The sequence below is a fragment of the Lepidothrix coronata genome, unplaced genomic scaffold, assembly GCF_001604755.1.
Source record: "Lepidothrix coronata isolate B3197 unplaced genomic scaffold, Lepidothrix_coronata-1.0 Scaffold110, whole genome shotgun sequence".
NCBI classification, from domain to species: Eukaryota; Metazoa; Chordata; class Aves; order Passeriformes; family Pipridae; genus Lepidothrix; species Lepidothrix coronata.
In genome coordinates this window covers 2,235,697-2,248,491 of record NW_016690290.1, presented here as the reverse complement: position 1 = coordinate 2,248,491, position 12,795 = coordinate 2,235,697, and the positions used below count along the sequence as shown (strand labels likewise).

The following is a 12,795-nucleotide window of genomic DNA, read 5'->3' as shown; positions in this document are numbered from 1 at the left end:
TTGATGCAAGTTACCTCGTACCGCTGCAGCAAGGTACTGTCACACCGTGCTGAGGACAAATTTGCTTCCCCTGCTGTGCCACAGCCGCAGGTCCCCTTGCAGCACCCCCTCCCCTCCCACCACCATCCCTGCCCTGTCTCCCCACAGGCTGCTCTGAACATGCTGGCCAAGTGCCAGTCCCTGGCATACAAGGAGCACGGCATCTTCTGTGTCGCTCTCCACCCTGGCTGGGTGCAAACTGACATGGGCAGCTCTGCTGGACACACGGTAGGAATTCCACCATGGTGGCTCCGACAGAGCCCATGTGCTGACTTTCCATGGAAGTTACTGCCCTGATTCCCTGCACACAACTTCCCATCCTACCTGATCTCTGCCAGGACAGCTCTCCGTATCCTGGTCCTGGGTGCTGGGTGCCCCCATCCCCTCGGTTCCCTGCTCAGCCCCTCTGCCTGGGGTTGTCTGTTTTCCCCTTGCCTTGGAGTGGGTCCTTCCCCTGACTCCAGCTGCTCCAGGGCCCTCAGCCAGGCCTTGGGCACAGGCTGCCTCTCCCCCTTTGCCCCACAGCCCCCCGTGACAGTGGACGACAGCGTGAAAGGGATGCTGAAGGTGCTCTCCTCCCTCTCCGAGAAGGACACCGGCACCTTCCTGGACTGGGAAGGGAAGGTCGTGCCCTGGTGAGACACCAGTTCAGGATCCTGGCAGCGGGACCCTTTGCTGCTGCTCCCATCTGCCCCACATCCTCAATAAACCCCTGTCAAGAGCCCTCAGCTCTGCTGTGCATTGCCAGCTCATGGGGTGGCCCCTTCCTGGTTGCCCCACTCCTCAATCCCACAACTGCCACCAGATCCATGGCTGTCGTTGCACTCTCATGAGTGACAACATGCAGGTCCCATGGCACTGTAACAACCCTCTGGAGACCTCTCCTCCAGGAGGCACTGGAGAAGCCAGGGCAGAGGCCCTTCCATAGAGTCAAAAGATCTTCTGAACACCTGCAGGGCTGGCTTTCCCCCTCTCCAGCTGCAGGGCACCCTAGGGCTGTGCTCAGCCTGGGCTGCCCAAGGGGCTGGGGGTCATGGGGACCAGCTGCCCTCTCCCCTCAGCTGGGGGATGCCTGGTCACAGGTGGGACAGACAGACACACAGCACTTGGGAAGTGCACAGCGAGCATGTGCCGGGCTCGGGTGGGGAGTTTGAGGCTGGGTGTGTGGAGACAGAGCAGAGAGACATTAGCTCACAGACTTTACTGAGATGGGGGGTACAGAGAGACTACAGGGTCATGCAGAGGATGGGGAAGGGGAGAGAACTTGCTTCCCAATCCCTTCCCCTCTCCCTGACAGCCCAGGATGGGCTGAGGGCAAGCAGGGTGACCACTCAGAGGGGTGAGTCAGCAAGCGGGAGGCTGCTGTGTGGGCAAGAGAAACCATCCATCTGTCCATCACCAGGGCAGGCAGTTTCCTTCCCAGTCGAGGAAGGCTCCGGAGGCGTCCTGTGAGAGGCTGGCCAGCACGGTCAGGATGCCCCGCACGCTCTGCTCCACCGTCAGCGGTGCCTGCAGGAGGGGACAAGGCACAGCCTCACTGCCATGGGCTGTGATCAGCACAGAGAGCAGCTCTTGGGCAGAGGAGAGGGTGTGCAGCCTGGGAGCAGCACCCACAGTGCTCATGGGGATATTTTTCCTTACTGCCACCCCTCTGTTCTCTAGGCTGGGAGGAGGGGAGACACGGCTGGCTGTGTTGCTTGCTGCCTGCTCCCTGCTTGCTCCAACCCAGGAGATGGTCCTGGCAGCCCATACAACATCCCCCAAGTGCCCCTGCCCTCCCCAAGACATGGGGATACAGGGGGAGTTCTGCTGCCCCTCCCCTGTACAGCCCAGTACCTTCTCCGTCCCCATGTCAGTCTTCACCCAGCCAGGATGGATGGCCACACACAAGATCCCCTTGTCCTGGAGCTCCGCAGCCAAGCACCTTGTCACCATGTTCTGGGCAGCCTGGAAGAGGCACAGCCCTGCCAGCACGACCCGGGGTGCGGGTGGGCAGGAGGGGGCACATTTCCCAGGCAGAAAATGGCTGTGGAGGTGGGAAATGGGACTTGGGCCCTGGGCAAAGCATCAGCACGACCTGCCTGGAAGGCTCAGTGCCGGGTGCTGCTGTCCCGGTCTCTGTGCTGCTGCCTGGCAGAACCAGGCAGGGGGTGGGTGAGCGGGGCAGGGGGTGCCCCCATGGCCTTTCCCCCTCCACGGGCACCGTGCACGGCAGAGCGTCCCCAGCACCTCCCCTGGCCCCTCACCTTGCTGGCACGGTACGGGTACATGGGGGCCTCCGGCACCCCGAGGCACAGCCCGAGGGATGCCAGTTTGGTGGAGATGTTGATGGCCGCGGCCCTGCCGCAGCTCAGCCCCTCCTTCCCTTTGTCCTTCGCCGCCTGCTCCAGGAGCGGCAGGAATTCCTGAGGCAAAGACACCCACGCTCTGTTCAGGCCTGACAAGCTCCCAGCTTGGGGACTGCCCTGGAGGGCTCTGTCACACACCACGGATGAGCAGCTGGACAGACACCCCTGGCAAAAGGGCAGGGGATGGGGAGGATGCCCCAAGGAGTGGCCAGGCTCCAGCCTTTCCCCTCCCCAGGGAAGAAGCGAGCTGGCACAGCCAGCCTGGGGCGGGCAGGAGCTCCAACTGGGGAGGAACAAAGCGAGGGAGGTGTCGGGGCTGGGCTGCGCTGCCGAGCTCCCCTGGGTGGGCAGGGGAGACCCATGGAGGTGGCCTTATTCCCATCAGGGAGCATCCCCCCAAGCAGGAGAAACCCAAAAGGTCCACATGTACCTTGGTAACCTGCAGTGGCCCAACCACGTTGGTGGCAAACACGGCGATCATCTCCTGGGGATCCACGGAGCGCAGCGTGGCGTGTGAGCTGACACCTGCGTTGTTGATGAGCAGGTTCAAGCCCTGGTCCTTCAGATGAGACCCCACAGCCCCCACGGCCCCTCGGATGCTGGGCAGGTTCACTGTGTCTGCCAGGGCAAAAAGCAAAGTGGAGCAGAGCTCCTGCAGGTCACACAGCACCCACTGGAGACTGTGCTGTGGCTGGAATGGCTCTCTCTAAACCAGCATTGTCCCGAAAGGACACAGCGGGTTTAGCAGGTCAGGTTATTAAGCACATTGAAATGATCAGTAGCTTGTCCTCACCTCTTGGTTTCGCAGACAAATTAAAACTCAATTCAACCCATTTTGGCTGTGTGGGGGCTACTAGTAGGAAAAACTTGCTGTATTTGCTTTCTGTACTCAAGGAATTTATGATTGCAGAAGGGATGCTTGGTACTTGCACACTGAGACTCCCAAATTTATTTCTACTGGAAACCACCATAGATGGGCACATTTTAAGGACAGACACCATCTTTGGGGAAACAACCAAACTATGCTCTTCAAGCCCTTCTGTACTTCACAGCAGCTATAGGGGCTGTTAACATAGAAGAGATTATTAGATTGGATGAAAATCCTTTGTTTTATACCATTCTGATCAAACATTTTGAGTTACCTTTGCCTTTTTAAACAATTTGTGCTTAAATTGATATTCCATAGAGCAACTTCCCATAGTTTTGCAGCCATTGGTATGCAAAAATCCATCTTTTTTCCTATTATTTTCTTCTGTTTAGATTTTTATTTGCTTCCTGTTGTTACTCACAAGGATTTGGAGCTCACATATGAGCTAAGGTGAGTACAAGTAATAAAAGATTTGGGATGTAACCTGCAGTATTTGGTTGCAGGCTCTGAGTCTGAATTTCCCCATCCCTACTGGCCAAGTTGTGGGGACAACCCCTCTCAAGCAACCAGAAACAACTGAAATTGGGCTAACAGGGATAAGCATCCCCAATGCCTTCCTCTTTGCTTAAATACTGGTTTTGAGATTCTGCCATGCTTTTATTGCAGGATTTTTTGGCTAAGGCAATAAAAATGGTATTTTTTTAACTTTGTGTTCAGCTTTTGGGGTTGCTTGTTGGGATTTGTGTCCCCTACCGGGTGCTCACCCACTGAAGTGGCTGTTGTTTGTTTAAAAGGGTCATCTAAACATCTTCAGGATCTGCAATGGGTGGGTTAGGCCAACATTAAATGTTATATATTGCCTTTCAATACCTCAACTGATCCCTTAAGAACCGTGAATATTCAAGCATATGGGCATGTTGGAGTGTGCCCTTGCTCCCCTTGCACATTTCTGTGCCCATTTTTTGCAGATGCCAATCTGATGAGCCTGCTGGGCTTGATTCCTCTTTTTTGCAACACTTTGGCCCCTGAGCTGAGTTTCTGTTCTCATGCTTAGACAAGAGTGACTTAGCAGAGGTTTCCAAGGCTGAAGACTCCCTTCTTGGAGTATTTCATGCACTGACGAGCAGCAGAACCACCCTTTTTCCTGGCATTTTTAGCCAGCCTGGTGTCTTTATGGTGGTAAGCAGGTATGTGAGTGGCATGGGACTTGTGTCCACCTTGCCTTGTGCAGCACAGAGATGTCCTGAAAACATTTGAGGAGAATGTGAGGGGCTAGAGCCTTGGGATTCAAGAGGGCATGGCCAGCTGCAGGACAGAGAGCTTTGGAATGACTTCTTTTTGGATAAATCGGATGAAGTTCAAGGCTCTCCACCACAGTGAGGGATCTTTTGGTCACTTGGTGAATGATTAACTGCTCTGTTTGGATTAGCTGAGTCATTGCTCTGAGGGGTACACGTGTGGGACCAGCACATTTCTAGTTCTAAATCACCAAATTTGCTTAAGGAGTAAACTTTTGTCTCATTAGAGGAAATGAGATAAGGATAAGAAAGAAAGAGAGAACAAAAAGAAGTGACAGATCGTACACATTTTGGAGTTATTTTTTAACTCCTTTCTGAAAAGTCCATTCCTGTTGCTGGTTTGGAGACAACCTTTCCTTAAGATGGAGCAAGACAGCCTGAAGCAGCTTCTCTTTAAAAAAAAAAATACTTCGTTGCTGTTGATTCTTCGGGTTTTTTTAGCTTATTTTGGGACTTAATTGATAGTCTGGGGTTTGGGCGTATGTCTTTTAGTAGAGGTTGTTTATGTAGTGGTCAGTCCTTTGAGATGTTTGTTTTTATGTTGGCTATGCTTTAGTGAGCTTACTTCCCATCATGTACTGCCAGTTGGGGCTCACAGCTCACTTATCTTTTATTACAGAGAAGGTGTTTTACTTTAATAATCTACTTAAAAGCAAGAGAGAGATTTGCTGCCTCTTTGTAGTGAAAGCCTGACTTCAGGAATGTCTTATTTGCTAAGAAATGCTAAAAAACCTGAACTTTGAAAACCCGAACTTTTCAGGTGTTTTCAAACAAATAAATAGGTAGGTAGGTAGGTAGATACTCACACAGTCTTTGCATGGCCTTTATTCAGTTTTCTTATCACTGACTACAGTGAAATACTCAGAAATATTTAGAAGCTCTGGCTGCTCCCCACCTCTCTTATTACAGCAATGGTAATTCTGGTGCAAGCGCTTTCCCAAAACACTTCTTTTGGATTTGGATGGGGTTTTTAACCAACTCGTCATTAATAAAAAGAGCATCTGTGAGCAGCCTCCACTCTCTCAGACACAGGAGAACACAGGAGATCTCTGCCTCCTTGAAACACATCCACAGGAGATCACATTCCTCAGCCTGGTGCTCCTTATCTCCCCAGGCTTCACTCCAACACTGTCCTACCCCGCGAGCCCCCAGCCCTGTCCAGCACCCTGGAAGCTTCCTTCCTGACTTTGCCAACTCCAAACACCACTCTGGCTGGTCTCCTTTTTCTCCCCAAGTCCCTGTGCTGTCCAGGTCCATTTGCTACCTTCTCCTGCTGCTCCCAAGCACTGCTGCCAAAGGCCACTTCCATGGGAGCACAGAAGGGACAAGAGGACATCTCCCCAGCCTAGGATGTGGACATCCCAAACTGGAGCATGCTTATGGGTCTAAGCATCAGCCTGGGATACCAACACCACCACAAGGCCAGATTTCCCATATGCAGCCTTTTAACCTATTTTTTTCCTCCCTTTTTTACCTGCAGTGAAAGAAATGCTGACCGTGGCCACTTCCAAGCAGATCTCAAACCAACTCTCCTACTTAGGAACCATCCAGTAGGTTTGCTTGCTGTGCCCTGCCTTCCTCTGCTTTGTGACCCATGTGTCCCAGCCCAAAACTTGGCCACTGTATTTAGCATCTTTGGGAAGAGATGCCTTTCCCATGAAACTTGCTCAGCTGAGGTGTCCGGACCCACCTCTGCCTCCTCTGAATCCAGTTCGACTGCCCCAACCAGAGGACAGCTTCACTTGAAGTGAATGGATCCCTACCCACAGATCCCTCCCCACCTGGCAGGGCTAGAGCTTCCTGGCCAAGCTGCCCCTGGTCCCATCCCCAAAGCCAGCAGATGACTGGAAGCAATGCTGGATGAAAGGAGAAAGATTGCTCCATACCTAGCTGGACCAGTTTGATGCTGGTGTGCTGGGCAGCTAATTCTTTCAGGGCCTGGAAAAATGATGGAGCAGGCAGGAGGTTAGAAGTCACTGGCAGCACAGCCAGGTGTTCCACCCCTGCTCCCGGGTCGCTGAGCCAGGATGGCTTTGCTTTCTTTGGGGAAAGTGTGGGGGGCCATTCCCAGGGGATGGGGTAGGGCAGCATCCCCACAGCCAGCAGGAGAATGGTGCTGCTGGACTTAGGCACTGCCCCCCATCCTGAGTGATCCCAGCATGGAGAAGGGATTGTCTGCCCATTGGCATAGCCAGGAGTGAGTGTTGAAGATATGTCTGCCTCTCCAGCCTCATCCCACCCGGCTACCTCAGGCACTGCCTTATCCAGGGCACTTGGGGGTTATGAAACCCCCCCAGAGCACTCCTGCCCCCACTGTGGGGTGACCCAGCCAGGTCCAGAGCCAGCAGGGAGCTGTCAGGGCTATGGGGACCGTGGATTCCCTCTGCCCACCTGGCTCAGGACCATCCCCGTGCCCTGTGCCCACACTGACCTTCCCTCTTGGACCCTCGGGGTCGCGGCAGGTGGCAAAGATGTGCTGAGGGGGCCAGGGGCTGGCGGCGAGCTGCCGCACGAGCTCCAGCCCGATACCCCGGTTGGACCCCGTCACCAGGACGCTCCGAGCCAGCGCAGCCATCCCCGCAGCCTCCGCGCCGGGTGGTGACACATGGCAGGATTGCCGCCTGCTCGGCGTGAAGAGGAGCCAGGCACAGCTCAGGGTGTGGCTCCGGGCGCCCACGGGGATGGGGACAGTGCCAGCACCAGCTCTGGCCCCTCGCCTGCCCCAAACAGAGCCAGGGTCTCAGGAGGATCAAGAGGTCTCTGACTTTTTGGCACGTGAGGTTGTGTGTCTCCTGTATTACCCAGAGGAAAGTTGTGGGGATGGGTCCATCCCATCTGGATGTGCCCAGTGGGACATATCTGTTGCTCAGCCTGGCAGAGGGGACAGAACTGCCTATTGCCTGGGTATTGAGTGCTTCCACATTTGGTGATCACCAAAAAAATACATGGAAGGTAGTGAAGGGGCCCCGGGTTTGGAAGATGACACAGAGCATGGAGGGGAGAAAGCAATGATGTTTCTTTCCATCGTAGTGGCCAGACTATGGCCCCCATGAGAAGTAAGCGTGCTGGGTGTGGATTTGGGTGGTGTTGGAGTCAGACCTGCTGTAGCAGACGTTCTTGAGGGTGTAATCACCTGTGCAAGCAATTGCACTGCACAGACTTGCCTGCTCCTGCTGCTATCTGCCACCAGCATCCAGAGCAGAGCTCCCATTAGGAACCAATAAGACTGGAGTTTCCTCTTTTCCTTTCAGGCTCCTTGGGAAGGAGACAATAGAAACAAGTGAAGAAGGCTGCAGGACCAGGAATGGTGGGAATGGCTGTGGGCCAGCGCTGAGCAGGGGAGGCAAGCACCAAATGACCTTTGGAAAGGGCTGACCGATGGTGGCCAAGGACAGCAGCACAGGCATGCTGATGGCTCAGGAATCACAGCCCAGGGGCAGAAAGGATCCACTGGGGAAGAGATGCTCTCTCCATGGGAACAGCCAAGGCTTCAGGCAGGGAGTGGGGCTGTGTTGGGTGGCCAGAGCTCTTGGTCCAGCACCGCACCGTCATTGTTGCAAAATGTGGAATGTGTCTTTAGATTATCTCAAGTCAGGATGTTCTTTGATGTTAGAATTTTGTATACTTTCAAGCCTAATCAGCAAGAAAGGAGGGCTAATCAGTGGAACAGGCAGCAGCCAGCATCCCTTACTCAAGGACACTCTGGAACTAATAAGCTTTAGGGATGACATTGCTAACTTGGCCAAATACTCAAGGTCCATGTGTCCTAGACCTGAACTATCTTCATTATAATACTAAAAATCACACCTACAGGTCGAAAGAACCATGCCCAGGTGAAGACCCTTGCCCTGAGCGTGCGCAGAATTTATCTGGGGTTGTGTGATTTGTATGGGAATTACTAATCAATCCTAATAGAGCAGACTGAAAAGTTACTGTAATGCTTGCAAAGTCACTAACTCAGAATTTGCGTGCAAATAATGGTGCAAAAAGTCCAGTGGGGAGTGCTGGGCTTGTGGAATACCAACGAGCATCCAGGCTCAGGCAGCTCTGAAATCAGGAATCAGTATATCTCTCTCTCTCATGTCTCAATGTTTCTCTCTCTCTCTCTCTCTCTCTCTCAATCTCTCTCTCTCTCGTGTGTCACTTCTGGCTCGTTGCACACGGGGGAAAACAAGCTCGATTTTTGAGGGTGACCCCACTGCGCCCACAGGGCGGGCACCCTTAAAATGGCGGCGCCCAGAGCGGCCTCAGCCCGGCCGCGTCACGTGGCCGCCGCGTTCCCGCCATTGCATCAGCCGGTGGCGGGCCCGCCCCGGCGGCGGCGGGGCGGGGCTTGCGCGGAGCGACAGCACCGGTAGCCAATGGGAGCCGTTCCGGCGGCGGAGGGGCGGGGCGGGGCGCGCGCTGCGGCGGCCGGCGGTGAGGGGCGAGGGGCGGCGGCGGCCGCGCAGGTACGGTCGGGGGGGACACGGGGGGTCTGCACTTCGAGTTTGGCCGCCACGGCCCGCCCGGGACCCCCAGGCCCAGGGGAGAAGGGCAGGAGGGAGGATAATGGGGGAGGGTGAAGGGTGGTGGTGGTGGCGGTGCCGCTGGTCGCGCCCCAGCCGGGCCCGCGGGGGGAATGGCGGGCCCCGCGGGGGCATGGCAGGCCCAGCGCTTCCCCCACCCCTCCTCGGGCACTGGAGAGCGGGCGGTGTCCGGGCAGGGCCTCTGGTCGGCCCTGTGCGCGGTCCTTCCCTCCTCGGGTCATTCCCTCCTCCAGCGTCGAGGTTGGACTCGATGATCCCAAAGGAGTTTTCCAGGCTCATTGATTCTGTGATTCAATGAACTGCTCCCAGGCCCTGCTCCTGTGGGGAATTCCCGTCCCTTGGCGCCGCAGCACGCTGCTGGGAGCTCGCCCCCCCTCCGTGTATCTGCATTGCGCTCCGCTGACAGGGACAGCTCTGTGCACCCGTGGGACGCTCGGGCGGTGCTGCCCTGCAGGCTGTCACTGCCTCTGGGGTGCCTGAGGGCATGTGGGTCCTCCCAGGGAAGGCTTCCAGGCATCCCTGGAGCTGTCTCTGCTTCGAGCAGGGAGGGCGGACAAAGTGATATTCAGGGGTCATTTCTGAACTTGGCTCTTCTGTGGTTTAATTATAGAATCACAGAATGGTTTGGGTTGGAACGGACCTTAAAGCTCATCAAGTTCCACCCCCCTGCCATGGGCAGAGATACCTTCCACGAGACCAGGTTGCTCCAAGCCCCATCCAGCCTGACCTTGGACACTTCCAGGGATGGGGCAGCCACAGCTTCTCNGGGCAACCTGTGCCAGGGCCTCCCCACCCTCACCTAGAAGAATCTAACCTAAATCTCTCCTTTTTTGGTTTAAAACTGTTCTCCCTTGTCCTATCACTATCTGCCCATGTAAAAGGTTGCTCTCCCTCTATTTTACAAGGCCCCTTCAGATACTGGAAGGCTGCAATGAGGTCTCCCCACTCTTGCATTTATTCACCTTGAGTGCTTTGTCGGCTTGGCAGTTCCCCCCTCCATCCATGTCCCCAGCAACACAAACTGACATATTAAGTTCAGTATCGATGTGAATTTGCAATTTTAAAACAATGTGTTTTCAAAGAACAGATAACTTGATGTAGAGCCCCGAAATCAGGGAGGTTGGGAGAGAGGAAGTTTGGGGTTGGGCCAGCGCTCTTTGGGGCAGACCGATGGTTGAACTGAGGAGACAGTGAGTACTTAATGTGGAGGGGACCCTTTCAGGAGATGGAGACAATGATCCTCATGTTCAGCTTGAGCCAACAACACGTCAGAGCCTTGTTTGTTGTTGTTTCTTCAGACTGCACCGAGGCCTTGCCGCTTCCCCGCCGCTTGCTTTGGACAGCGGTGACTCGCAGCCTCAGGATGGAGGCCACGCTCACCGCCAGCCAGATCCGGCAGCGGTTCATCGACTTCTTCAAGGAAAACAAGCACACCTACGTGCACTCATCTTCCACCATCCCCCTGGACGACCCCACGCTGCTCTTTGCCAATGCTGGTATGAATCAGGTAGGTTTCCCACCCTGGCACTGCGGTCCTTACGAACATATCCCGTTGAAACCCTTGAGGCTGTTTGCGGAATTTTTTGTGTGGGAAATTATTATTTTCTCTGTCTTCCGTCTGGTCACAATGAGGTGGTTGGTGTGTCCTGCTGGAATCCTCTGTGCCCTCACAGAACTGACAGGAGCACTGGAAGAGAGGTCCCTGTGATGGGAGTTCTGCCAGTCTCCCTTCCTTGACCCTTTGTACCACAGCCAGTCCTGGCACAAAGGACTAATGGCATCTTTAAAGAGCAGTTGGGACTGACCCGCTGCAAGGGCTGTGCTGCAGATCAGCACCTAGTTTTTATTTTTTGGCAGCTGGGAATCTGACAGCTTCCAGTCCCTTTGGAGGTTCCAGGGTTTAGTGAGCTCCAGAAACGTGTATGTGTGAGTGCTGAGTTCTAGGCAGTGCTGCAGCCTTGCCACAGGCAGGAGCAGCAGGTTTGTTTCTGAAGGGTGCCTTGAGTGCGTCCAGGCCAGTGATATTGTCACACAGATGACACACACTGCCTTGCTGTTCCTTGCAACATTTGGAAGCAGGCTCTGAGTGCTGGTCTGAGTTGCCCTTTTTTCTCTCCTCTCAGTTCAAACCCATCTTCCTCAACACTATCGACCCCTCACACCCGCTCGCTAAACTGAGCAGAGCCACCAACACTCAGAAGTGCATCCGAGCAGGGGGCAAACACAACGACCTGGACGACGTGGGGAAAGATGTGTACCACCACACCTTCTTTGAGATGCTGGGGTCCTGGTCCTTTGGGGATTACTTCAAGGTAAAGCAGGCTGGGTGCAGCTCTGAATCTCTGGCACAAATTTATCTCTGTGAACTCAGCAGAGCGGTTGCCAAGAGGAAAGAGAATATGTTGGCACAGAGGTGCTTGTGGCTCCTTTGGGATAAATGAGGTTGGAAGCTGCCCCAACCCTGCAGAATGATTTGAGATTAATTACTTAAGGTTTACAAAGCTGATTAAATTAACTCTGCTAGTTTGGAGTCTTCAGGCAGAGGTTTTAGGGGTTGTCCTGGAGCTGTGGGGAGTTGCGTGTGCTGTGCAGCTATGGTGGACCTTCAAACAGGAGTGATCATACAGTGATGATGTCCTTTCCCAAGCTTCTTGATAGTGTAGTGCTCAAAGTCAGAAGGAGGATGTTAGGAATACAAAACAACAGCAGAATTAAAAGGCTTTTTGGGGGCAGTAAACATGCCTAGGAGTTAACTTGGCTGCATCAGGAAAGTCATTTGAGATGTTTCTTGTGCTCTGTTCACTGCATATATTAATTTGCCTCTTATGTCAAAGGTTGGAAAGTTTTTGGCAGTTTACCTGCTGGTACCTGCAGTGGCCAGTACTTTGGATGTTGAAGAGAAGGTGTCTTTGCACTCACTTGCTGACCTCATCTTTCCTTCTGCAGGAACTCGCTTGTAAACTGGCACTGGAACTTCTCACCAAGGAGTTTGGCATTCCTGCTGAAAGACTCTATGTCACTTACTTTGGTGGAAATGAGGCTGCAGGGCTGCAGCCAGACCTGGAGTGCAAGCAGATCTGGTTGGATTTGGGGTAAGGCCTTTCACTGAGGAAGGTGCATGTTTTGATGAGCAATAGTAATTTGTTTGGCTTGCATATGAGGAAAAATTCTTCACAGAGACGGAACAGAAGAGACTGTCTGGGGAAGTAGTGGAGTCACCATCCCTGGAGGGACTCAAAAGCTGTGTAGCTGTGGCACTTGGGACATTGTTTAGTGGTGGGCTTGGCAGTGCTGGAGTAACAGTTGGACTTGATGATCTGAAAGGTCTTTTCCAACCTAAATGTTTCTATGACTCTATGATGGCACGTGTTATGGGGCAGAACATAACACATGTGGCAGGATGTTTTAGCAAAATTGAAGTGTCACAAATAATGTTTGCAGGGTGGTGGAGCTTTGAAACTAAAGGGAAGTACTGGTATTAGATAGAAGATACTGGGAGCTCTGGTTTCAAAATCTCTTGTGAAAGCTTAACAGGTGCCCCACTGGATTAGATGGATGGGCTGTCCTGCCCAGTGTGCTGCTGCTGACAGCATTTGAGAAGATCATGGAATCCTAGAACTGTGGAATGGTTAGGTTTGGAAGGGACCTTAAAGCTCATCCTGTTCCAACCCCCTTGCCATGGGCAGGAACACCTTCCACTATCCCAGGTTGCT

The 12,795-nt window shown here is 53.8% G+C and overlaps 3 protein-coding genes and 1 long non-coding RNA gene across 4 annotated transcripts in view; 3 read left to right on the top strand and 1 right to left on the bottom strand.

Annotated features, from left to right (window-relative positions):
- LOC108501964 (C-factor-like) overlaps window positions 1–767 on the top strand; it is a 2,603-nt gene extending 1,836 nt beyond the window's left edge. Inside the window, exons 5-7 of the mRNA XM_017824350.1 lie at window positions 5–33; window positions 148–267; window positions 565–767. Of these exons, the coding sequence (XP_017679839.1) occupies window positions 5–33; window positions 148–267; window positions 565–678 (263 nt within the window). The 3' untranslated portion in view covers window positions 679–767. The remainder of the gene's footprint in view (window positions 1–4; window positions 34–147; window positions 268–564) is intronic.
- On the bottom strand, window positions 761–7,959 carry LOC108501965 (C-factor-like). The gene is made up of 6 exons (XM_017824351.1): window positions 6,985–7,959; window positions 6,440–6,491; window positions 2,818–3,005; window positions 2,286–2,444; window positions 1,876–1,986; window positions 761–1,548 (listed from the first exon to the last, which is right to left on the bottom strand). The coding sequence occupies exons 1-6, from the start codon at window positions 7,126–7,128 to the stop codon at window positions 1,435–1,437; spliced, it is 768 nt and encodes a 255-aa protein (XP_017679840.1). The 5' UTR covers window positions 7,129–7,959; the 3' UTR covers window positions 761–1,434.
- Window positions 2,963–8,635, top strand: LOC108501967. Its single transcript, XR_001876314.1, has 3 exons — window positions 2,963–3,705; window positions 6,034–6,103; window positions 7,805–8,635. It is a non-coding gene; the product is annotated as an uncharacterized LOC108501967 (long non-coding RNA).
- A 318-nt stretch (window positions 8,636–8,953) lies between these two features.
- Window positions 8,954–12,795, top strand: part of AARS (alanyl-tRNA synthetase) — a 15,805-nt gene continuing 11,963 nt past the window's right edge. The window contains exons 1-4 of the mRNA XM_017824198.1: window positions 8,954–9,004; window positions 10,381–10,589; window positions 11,206–11,394; window positions 12,029–12,174. Coding sequence (XP_017679687.1) covers window positions 10,446–10,589; window positions 11,206–11,394; window positions 12,029–12,174 — 479 coding nt within the window. The 5' untranslated portion in view covers window positions 8,954–9,004; window positions 10,381–10,445. The remainder of the gene's footprint in view (window positions 9,005–10,380; window positions 10,590–11,205; window positions 11,395–12,028; window positions 12,175–12,795) is intronic.

Excerpts from the sequence above, each read along its gene's own strand:
- LOC108501965 (XM_017824351.1), bottom strand. The coding sequence starts at position 7,128 with ATGGCTGCGCTGGCTCGGAGCGTCCTGGTGACGGGGTCCAACCGGGGT. Across the intron at positions 6,492-6,984 it reads CCGAGGGTCCAAGAGGGAAG|GCCCTGAAAGAATTAGCTGC; the intron begins GTCAGTGTGGGC and ends TCATTTTTCCAG. Across the intron at positions 3,006-6,439 it reads CATCAAACTGGTCCAGCTAG|ACACAGTGAACCTGCCCAGC; the intron begins GTATGGAGCAAT and ends TTGCCCTGGCAG.